Below are 10542 nucleotides of genomic sequence, written 5' to 3'. Positions count from 1 at the left end.
TCGGTCCGCACCGGGGCGGGAGGAGGCTCCGCGGTTCGGGCTGGCACAACCCAACCCGGGGGCGCTTTACGAGGGGGCAGCCGCCCCCGCAGCCGCCCGCTCCTCCTGCGCGGGGGTCTGGCCCCCCCCTGCGGCCGGGTCCGGGGCTGCGCGGGGGGCGGCTCGCCCGCCCCGGCGCGCTCCGGCCGCCCCGGGGGGCTCTCCGCCCGCTTTGCGGGGGTAAAGCCGGGCGGGCGGTGGCTCCCGCTCCGTGCGGCCCCCGGAGGGGCCGCCCCCGGCCCGCCCCCGCGCTCGGCCCTACATAGGCAGCGGCGGCGGCCACCCCGCCCGGCTCCGCCATGGCCCTGGCGCTCCGCCTCTGCGCTGCCCCGGCGCTGCCCTTGGCCCTGGCCCTGGCCCTGGCCCTGCTGCCCGCCGCCGCGCAGGACATGGCAGGAGGTAAGGGTGGGCTGCCCTCGCCGCCCAGGCCCCCCCCGGGAGCGGGGATCCGAGCCCCGCGGGGAGCTGCCCCCGGGGCCGCGGGTATGGGGCGGGGGCAGCGGCACCGGCACCGGGCGCTCCCCGCGCGGCGGTCACGGCCGTGCCGTTACCCCGGAGCCCGCTGCTGCGGGGCGGGGGGCGCCGGCTGCCGGCCTGTGCGCTGCGCTCCTGCTCCGACGTGGCCGCCCACTCGGGACGGGGACGGGCCGTGGGAGCCGGGAGGGCAGGTCCCGTCCCTGCCCGGAGCCCCGCAGGGTGCGATCCTGCGCGGTGCGGATCCCCAGCGTTCAGGTGTGCGGCTGCAGCAGAGCTTGTGCTCGCCACATGCCCGGCGGCCGCTGCGATGTTGCGATGTGACTGTGCATGCGGTGATGCTAATGGCTGGGGGGGGGGGGGGGGGTGGCTGGCGCCCGCCCTGGCACCAGCGGCCCTTGGGAGGGGGTCCCACCTCAGGGCTGGGTGAGCCCCGGGTGCCGTGGGGGAGGGTGGGGGGCGGCTGTGCCCCCTTGCTGGACGGAGGGTGCAGCACAGCACCGCGAGGGCCGTGCCAGGTAGAGCAGAAGCTCTAGTACAGGGTGGGGACCGTCCCCGTCGGGGGGTCCCGGGCAGCCCACCCGCCCCGCTGGGCGAGCAGCTCTTGACGTGGTGACCAGCCCTCTGATGGCTGCACGGCAGCTCTGCTTGGGGGGAGGGTGTTGGGGGGAGGGTGAGGACCAGCACGTGCTTTGCTGTCTTCCTTCCACCCCAAGCCATTCGCTTCACTTCTGTTGCCAAGTGGCAAAAGTATCATCTGGGAGGCTTCTACCACCCCAAGAGCTGCTCTTCCACCTCTGCCCCAAAGGACTGCAATGCTTCCCGTGCCATCCTGTGTGAGTGGGTTGGTCCACTGAGATTGGGCGTTTGGATAAAACCCCAGTCCTGGAGGGCTGCAAGGTCCTGGAAATTGCCCCATCCCATACAGCTGTGAGAGTGTGGCTTTGACCTAACAGCTCAGAGAGTGAATGCCAGCCAGGGGTGCCAGGAGAGAGGACACCCGGAGGAAAGCATCAAGTAGCAAGCCCAGTTAAAACCACAGGCTCCCCTTCTGCCTGTCGATGGCCTCCCGTGACGTGAGAGGGCAGTTTCAGGACTCCTGGTAAGCACATGGCTTTGGGAGCAGCACAGGCGCTGTGATGCTTTTTCAGCCTCCACTGGAGAAATGGGGAAGACTCAGATTCCTAGAGTGTTTGAAATCTGCAGTCTTGGCCTCTCTGGGCAGTGTGTAAACACCCTTATCTGAGCTATGTTAATAAATCGCCCAGTTGTTTGGAGGGCTGCACAGAGCATGTGACTGTTGACAGTGGGTCACAGCTGAGGGTTCCTGCCAGCTGGAGAGAGAAAATGCAGCTTTGCTGCTCGTATTGAAAACAGGCACCTCTGGGATGGATTTTTTTCCTGATTAAGGTACTGTGAAGCAGTGATCCTTCTTCCACCAGTTACTGAGTAGTCAAGCAAATTGGTTTGTGGTGTTTTGTTTGGTTGGTTTTTTTAAACCACAGTCAGACAGGCTGATGCTTAGACCCTGTGGGCAGGGATGCGGTTTAAATGGCTGACCCTCAAGGACTCAAAAACCACCATCCCTGAGGATCTAGGGGAGCGTACCAGTGAAATAGCAGGTGAGTATCCTATAGGAAGACTTTCCTGAAGAGCTAGTACTGCTGGCAGCTGCAGGCAAGCCCAGGAAGGCATCTGGATGGGGCCACCTGGTCCCTTGTTCAGACCTGATCTGTTCCCTGTTCCCAGCTACCTGCTTCCCCTGGGGATGCTGTCGTCTGTGGTAGCACTGGTGCAGAGAGCCACCCCTGCCTATAGAGCAGGGGTCTTTCTCTGCCAGAGGGGCTTGGGAACAGGTCCTGAACAAGGGTGCAGATTTTGGCTGTGGTGCCACTTCCATCAGCTAGAGCGTTTCCTGCTGAAGGAGGGTTTGGATGAATTGGCTGGGGCAGTGTATGGCCCCTCATGTGCAGCAGGAGGGTACACGCTCCTGTGGGGACTGTAGCTGTGCCTGTCCACCCCCCCCACCCCTCGTGCTTCTCTGCTTCTGCTTTTCCTTGTGGTAACTTCCTTGTCTGGGGCTTGTTTGCTTAGGCTGTTCTGTCATCCAGTGCTATGGGACTGTTCTGCCTACCCAGTGCCTGTTATCCTTGGAGGGTCCCTCTGGACTGACCCCAGCTGTCCTGCTGCCTGCTGGCCACAGCAGATGCTCAGGCTTTTAGGGAAAATAAGACTCAGGGAAAAGAACTCAATAGCTCAGGGCTTTGGGTCAGCATGGGCAAGGCAGATGACTTCCATTTGCATTTAGGCCTCCCACTGTGACACTGAGTGTCTCTTGAAGCTGGCAGCTCTTGCAGCACCGTTATGCTGCATTGCTGCTGGTCAGAGGGGAGCGATTGCCTCCTGCAGCCCGCAAGGCAGCAGGCTCTGAGGAACCTCAAGTTTTAAACCACTGAGAAGTCCTCAAAGTACTGAGATGTCTTTTTTTCTTTTTTTTTTCCTTCCTGTAGATTGTCACCAGTATACAAACAGGAGCTGTGAAGAGTGTCTGAAAAATGTCACCGTAAGTATCAGCAGTATAACTCCCAACCTCTCATGATGCCTGAAAATGTAGCGTGGGCTTTGCAGGGCTGTTAGGGAGCAGTTTCCCTCCTGGAAGAGGGGCTGCCCCTGCCCTTATCCTGAGCATGCTGCAAATGCCACCGGCCCATGCTGGTGAGCAGCCAGCCATGACTCAGTGCTCTGGGAAGAGGTTGCCGGAAACCCTGGGGTTTTGTTGTGTGCTTTTTGAGGTGAGTAATGGAATTGCTGAGCCCTTCCTCACGGGTGGGAGACACTGTCAGGGGAGGTGCATGTAGAAGGAGCAGAGTGGGCTGGACTGGCTGGTCAAACTGCCTCCCCAGCAGCGTGTGGGTGTTGTGGCAGTGGGTAGATGGTGGATGCAGGACATGTGCCTGTGTGCTACCAACTACCGATGACCTTATCTTTGATATCAGCAAACTTGAACTTGAGTCAGATCTTGCAGCTGATGTAGCCAGAACCAGTTTGACCAAACACTGGTGTTGGGGGTTGGAGCCACCAGGAAAGGAGGGTGCAGAGCTGCTGCAGGTAGTCTGGCTAGGGGAGACTGGTGAAGGCACACACAAACCTCTCCTGCTCATCAGCTCTGTGAGTGGCTTGTTTCAAAGGCTTTCTTATTGTCCCCAAAATGCTGTGTGGAATAAACACAAAGGATTTGGTTGTTACTACCATCATGCAAGCCAGGAGAAGGGCGCTCAGCACTTTCACTTGCTTTAGAAATGTGCACTCCTCTCCCCTGGTGCGGGAAAGCCTGATGCAGCCTGTGCTGACTGAACACTACTGTTACCTGTTGCTGATGGGTGGTGCCTGGCTCTCGTGAGCAGGTGTCAGTGGCCCTGTCGCTGTGGCTAACAAAGCAGAGCATGGCTAACTGGCAGCACAGCCATGCACCAGTAACGCTATGCTGCCTGGTTCCTGTGTCCCAGTGCCTGTGGTGTGCCAGTAGTGGGAGGTGTGTGGAGTACCCCGTCCGAAGAGTCCTCCCCCCAGCTGACCTCTGTGAGCTCCGCTCTGCGCACTGGGGAGTCTGCTGGGGTAAGTGGATGATGCTTGAGTGATGGCTGCCTTTAGTGCTTGCTGCTAAATGGCACGGGCTGCTGCTTGCACTAGTGGTGACAGGAGGTTTCCCTTGCCTCCCTTTCTCGCTGCTGGTGTAGCACTGACAGGCTGAAGTCAATCAGGGCTCTGTAAACTTCCTGAAGCGTGGGTGAGAAAGCAGAGTGTGAGCAGTTTCCTGCCTTCTGGCAAGAAGGACCAGTGGGGCTTTAGCGACTAAATATGTTCTTCATGTTTTGGTGTGAAGGAAGGCTTCCGACATGGCTAGCACCTAGGCACAAGAGCCGAAGGTGCTCTGTGGGTAGCTGCCTGCGCAGCCCTTCCTGGCGCTCCAGGCGTGCTCACCAGGATCTGCTGCGCCCCGTGCGTCGCTCCTTGCGCTGCTTCTGGCTTTTCATGTTTAGCAGTGCAGCTGTGGACCCAGGCAGGCTCTCAAAATTCATGGGGCCTCTTGGAATCAGAAGTGAGGTGACTTACCTAGGGGGCTGCATGGGCTTCTAGTGCTGAGCATCCCACAGTCCTGCTCAGCTCTCACCTGCCTGAGAAATGCCCTCTTCTGAAACTAGCCCTGTGCAAGCTGTGCTGCAGCTGGCTTGCCTGCAGCCGGGTCACCTCTGGGAGCGTTTTCTGGCTGACACTGACTGTTGGCTGACTTTACTCCTTGGTGCTCTGTTTTCTGGTGTGTTTCTGGAGAAATTGGTGTCTGTTTAGACCAAGCTTGGTGCATGCTCCTGCTCGGACAGGACCCAGCTTCTGGGGCAGCTAGGAATCAAGCTGGCTTATCTCACCTATCCCCTTGGTGTGGGGGGCTTGGAGTTGAATTGTGGTCATATGTCACCTATTGTGCTTGAGGCAGGGCTCTCTTCTCTACCCACAGGACAGTTAAAGCTGCTGTGATACCTTGTGGAGGAAGAATCTGCTCTTTGTGAGCACCACAGTGTGCTTTTCTGAAACTTGTGCAAGACCTTGAAATACAAGTTTTTCTGTGAGCAGCTTCACAAAAACTTTAATTACAGAAGAACACATTCCTTTGCTTGCAAAACTCGCTTCAGAGGAGATTAGTCCTGTGGGGGATTAGCTCTTAAACAAGTCTGTGTTTTTAGTGTGTGTGACATTATCATCAGGTGGAGGAGTGCCTGGTGCTCTGCCACAGGCCCCTGTCCGGGAAGGGGTGATCTGAGCCCCCAGGCTCACCCTGAAAGCCAAGGTTTCAGAGGCACCAGTACAGACATGTGCTAGTGGAGAAACTCCCTTCTGAGCTACCCCCACTGGGCTGACTTCTAGTCTTTGGCTTTTGGGCTGTCCCCTGTGTGACTGCTGGCTGTGTGCTGCGGTGGACTCACAAAAGCTTCATGTTGCTCTGAAGCAAGACAGTGCCATGGACCGTCAGGTCTCAAATTCAGACTTTTTCAAAGCCTTACTGGGAACATAGACTTGCTGACCTCCCTGCTGCAGGGTGGCTGCTGGAGAGGCTGCACGAGCCCACCTGTGGGGACAAACACAAGTGTCTGCAGGCTGGTGGCTTGCTGAGTTCTGGGCTCACTGGTGACCTTCGAGGCCATGGCAGTGGTCTGCAGTTGGAACCACATTCCTTGCATGGTGCATGCCACAGTAACCTGGGTAGGGATGCAGTATGATTTGAGAGTCGGGGGCGCAGGTGGCAGCAATGAAGCTCTCCACTGGGAGCAGAAGGCTTTGAAAGCAAGTTCAGTGGTGGAGTCAGCTCAGCCTGGAGCACCCCAGTAAGATTGCTGCAGCTGAGTCCCTGCAGCAAGGGGACAGGCAGGCATCTTCTGAAATATCCTGAGATACGTGATGTGTAGTGCTTAGGTTTTCCACTGGGCTTACGGTCTGAGATGCATGGAGAAGTGGGGGTTGGAAGTGCTCTGAGCAGGCTTGGGTGCTCTAGGATTTCTGCAACTTGGCTGCTGTTCGTGAAGCGGCTTGTAAACAAATACTTCTAGAGGCCCAAGTCGCTGAACAGTCTGAATCATACTTGGAAGAAATTCCTCTTTGTGGCAAAAGATTTCAGGTGATGTCTAGATATGTCCATTTTGGCCAGTGTCTCTACTGCTGTCACGACAGAAGCTGAGTAGGATGACTGCATCCCTGGGGCCAGGGCTCAAGGCTGCTGCTTCACCACCACATCCTGGCAGGTTTTGCGCTGTGCATGGGCGAGCAGATCCCCCAAGCCCTGGGGAGATGTGGTGGTGGTGTGCATGAAGCAGCCCTCCACCTTCAGCTGCTTCAGCCATGCTGCTGGCCCTGAGCTGATAAATCACAACAGATCTTGTCTTGCTCTGCTTGTTGTCCAAGGGCTCCAGACGCCCATAAGTGCCTCCAGTCCACTGTCGTTTCATCTTGGATGACTTCTGAGGCCAGCTCCTGTGGGCAGCAACTCCAGTGCCAGCTGCAGCTTCTTTGTCAGAGGTTGCTTCTCAGCACTGCAGCCTGCAGGGTTTTTTCCCCTTGATGGGTTACTGTTCACCTGGATTAGTGATTAAGACAACTTTGCTTCTGTTTCTGCCAGAGGGGTCTGACCTCAGTGCATTTGTTCTTGCATGTCTTCATAGCCAGTAAATGAGTGCTGTAGTTAGCAGCTATATCTGCTCGGTGTGTTCGTGCTGGTGCTAGTGCTTGGTGTACCTATAGATAATGATGTCCATCTTGCTTTCTGAGGTGGTTACGCATGTCTCCAGCCCAGTGACTGAAGCTGCTGGTGACAGTAGCTTATGCTTGTAAAAACTGTAAATCCAGACAGCCGTGTGTTTATGTACTAAATTTGTCTTGTCACATCCTTTAGTGAACTTTGAAGCCCTGATCATTGCGATGTCTGTGGTGGGAGGAACGATCCTTATCATGTTGGGGGTCTGCTGCTGCTGCTGTTGTAAGAAAAAGAGCAAAAAGCAAGTATCGGAGGGGTTCCCCGTTTTCTCGGAGTAGCTTTGATGCAACCATGTGCTGTTGCAGACCTGAGTGGTAAGTGTCACTAATGGGCTTTTCTTTCTGTCAGGCCAGACAAGGATGATGAGAGAGCGGCCAGGGAACGGGAGAAGAGGCGGGTGCGGCAGGAGGAGAGGTGAGCTTGCCCCCCAGCCCTCGCTCCCCTGTGAGCAAGCCACACTGCTTCAGGCTGCAGAACAACTTGGCTCCTGTCCGTATCATCAAACATGATGCCTAGAGGCACATAGGGCTCAATGCACGCAGCCAGTGGCTGCTTCAACCCTAGCTCAAACGTGAACCTCGTGAGCAGTGTCTTTCTGGGACAAATTGTGGGTGCACCACCACAACAGTGTTATGTATCTGACTCCTCAAGGACTGCTGATGTGCACGGGCTCTGGTGGTTCCCAGTGCTTTTAGGAAGTTGGAAGGTGGGGGGCGGGGGCACTGAGCAAACCTGGCAGCCTAGAGCTCCTTAGGTTGGGAAGAAGGAAGGAGCTGTAGCTCCTCTGGCTTGATTTTGTATTGCCAGTCACTGACTGGTGGTTTTTGTGTTTGCTTCTTGCAGGAGAGCAGAGATGAAATCACGGCACGATGAAATCCGAAGGAAATACGGTACAGTGCTGAGATGAGCAATTCAAACTGAGCTTGAGATGGAGCAGCCTCAGTAACTGTGTTCCCTGCTGTGGTTGCAGCTGCAAAGGAGACCTGGCTAGCAAAGAGAAAGCAGTCTCCGCTTCCTTAATCTCAGTGAATTGCTCTCTTGCCCTCTGGCAGCAAGTGTAGAGATGCTTGGGTCATGGTGTGTTAACCCACACTACTGCTACTCCTCTTGGGCAGGGAAGAGGGAGTGTTTAACGCTCCGTGGAACCTGTGTCCTCTGAACTCGCCACGTGGGAGAAGCTGCTGGGGCTTGACTGGAGGGGAGAAGCAAAGGCTGGTAGATGTGGCAGCAGCTGTAATGCTGCTGCCCTTCAGGCACAGCCCTCCAGCAGCCCTGGTCAGCGAGTGCCTGGGGAGCCAGCAGCCCGGGGCAGGGGGCCAGGTGGGAGCAGGGGGCTGACTGCTGCAGAAGCACAGAGCGGGCACCGCCTGACTGCAGAGCCAGTCGTCTGAGCCAGCAGCAGATCCTGGGGAGGTGGCTCAATCCCCTGCTGCTGGGATGCACAGCCTTCCTCCTGGGGCTGGCCTGTCCCTCGGGTGAGTCCCACTGCCCCAGAGCAGGTTGGGGACAGCAGCCTGGTAGGAAGCAGGGAGCAGCCAGTTGCATGGAACTGGTGGAGAGGTCTCTTCTGCCTGCCCGATGGGGCTGCTGGGGGCTCTCCCAGGGTGGCCAGGGAGCAGTCAGGCTCCTACACGCTGAGTGTGGTGGTCTCTGGCTTTGTGGGGGACTTTAGGGAAAGCTGGAGACGCTTCTGTGCCTGCAGATGTTGCCTGCTGCTGCTCCGTGTTGGGCAGGAGATCCAGGGGCCTCTGGCTGGGCTGGCTTCTCTTGAGGGAGGAAGAGCAGGCAAAGCTGCGCCTAAAGGAGCTGTTGGTGGGGGAGGTACCTGCTCATGGAAGTGGAAGAGCTGTGCTCCAGGGCTGTCTTTCCACAACGGGGCTCTGTCTTGCTGCAGTGTGACCTCAGAGTTTGCAATCTCATCCTTTCTGTCTGTTCCACCTCTAAAGTGTTGGGCTGGGGCTGGGAAAGCAGCCAGCAGAGTGGCACAGGGGCTTGTCACAGGCCCACAAGTCAGCCCCATACCCTGCCTTGCTCTCTCCCAGCCTGTGGGTTTAGCAACAGGGGAGCAGTTTTAATTTGGGTCTGGGGTCTCTGTTTCCAAGTCCAGTCCAACAGAATCGGCATGCAGAAGGGCTGCTCGGAAAGATCAGTTATGCTGCTTTACCTGGACTTTATATGACTGCCTGAGAGAGGAGTTTGCCATCAGGTTGAGCTTCTTAATGAATCTCTCCTCTTGTGCAGAGGAGAGTGCAATGGTGCTGATGGCATGTGCAGCTCAAGTGGTAGCAGGTCTTTTGGAAGGGCTGTGGGACAGGAGGCTGGATGAAGCACAAATGACAGAGTTGTTAGCAAGAATTAGTTTTCTTGCTGGCCATGACTGGTATGGCAGCTGCTGTCTGAATGAATCTCTCTTCTCTTCTAGGCCTGTTCAAGGAAGAGAACCCTTATGCAAAATTTGAGAATTAACAACTCCAGACCTGCCCACCCCAGTGAATGGTGCCTTCCCACAGAGCCACAGGACTCTGCTTCCCCTGCCACAAGGAGATGACCACGGTGCCACTTTCCACTTCAGCTGCCACAGCAGATGAGCCAAACGTATGGTGACACCACTGTCCCTGCTCCAGGTGCTGTTTGCTCCAGAACTTTGCTCTTGCTCTGGTGCAGGAAAATGTGGTGCCATTCCTGGAGGATGACACATTTCTTCTCACTCACCCCTGGGGTGGTAACAGAGTCCAATGCAAATAGCCCTTGTCCCTGGCCAAGGGCAAAAGCAACCTAATCCATCTCTCTTGCTCCTGCCTCACCAAATACCCTTCACACACACAGCCAGGCTTTTTTGTCCCCTGTTTTTCTTTTTATCTTTTTTTTTATTATTTTAGTATAGGTAAAAGCCAGCAAGAGTTTCTTGCCTTACTGGTCAGCAGGAGGCCTTGGCTGTTACTCCAAGTGCCTGTACTTGTCCCAGCACATTAACATTCCTTTCAAAAAGCACAAGTTTCTGGTTATCTCTGGCCTCCAGAAGAAGGTCCCATGTGCACATTCTCACTTGCAACTAATCTAGGGAAATGACCCAACTCTCCTACCTCTCTGTGCCTTTCTAGAAGGGTGGTCCCCTGGGCTTGATGGCCGTGGCTGATAGCAATAGCGTAGGGTTCAGATGCATTTACAATATGTTGACTATATATTAAATTGATTTGATTACTGTCCTATCTGTAAGAGTTTCATTTTGCTTCCATACCAGATATGGTTTGGCAGTGATGGCTGATGGAGTTCCCACTGTCATGTGGCCCTGGCTCGTCAGGCTCTGATGGAGGTAGAACCAAGACTGCCTTGAACTTGTGCTATGCTTGAAAGGAGGGGTCTGTTCATGGAGATGTTCAGTTATCAGGAAAATCTGGGTGTTGGGAGTAATGCTGCTCTCTAAGAAACTGGGTCCTTCTGCAAGAGCTTGGCCTGTGTCCTGTAGCACCCCTGAGAGGCCATGTCTAAGTGGGGTGTCCTGGGGGCCCCTGGCAGTGCTGGGACCCAGGGGTGGGGGAAGGAGGATGGGAGCTGACTTCTCTCGTTGCAGTCCTATACTTGATCAAAATTGCCTTTACAGTATGAAGGAGCCTTACATGCAAGCAATAAATCTACCTTGATAGTTTTGTCTAAGAAAAGCTGGCTATTGCATTCTGCCAGGTCAGGTGACTTGTTCTGGGCTGCAGTTGGTGGCATTTCTGTGGGCT

General features: G+C 56.0%; 1 protein-coding gene across 1 annotated transcript; it reads left to right on the top strand.

Moving 5' to 3' along the window:
- Positions 1 to 184: 184 nt before the first annotated feature.
- PTTG1IP (PTTG1 interacting protein) lies at positions 185 to 10023 on the top strand. The gene is made up of 7 exons (XM_080410453.1): positions 185 to 438; positions 3024 to 3076; positions 4020 to 4128; positions 6953 to 7055; positions 7163 to 7228; positions 7658 to 7704; positions 9237 to 10023. The coding sequence occupies exons 1-7, from the start codon at positions 339 to 341 to the stop codon at positions 9278 to 9280; spliced, it is 522 nt and encodes a 173-aa protein (XP_080266579.1). The 5' UTR covers positions 185 to 338; the 3' UTR covers positions 9281 to 10023.
- The last annotated feature ends 519 nt before the right edge of the window (positions 10024 to 10542 follow it).

The sequence above is a fragment of the Falco punctatus genome, assembly GCF_963210335.1.
Source record: "Falco punctatus genome assembly, chromosome: 13".
NCBI lineage: Eukaryota > Metazoa > Chordata > Aves > Falconiformes > Falconidae > Falco > Falco punctatus.
Note: the sequence above shows the minus strand (reverse complement) of the source record. Positions and strands in the feature narration are given on the sequence as shown.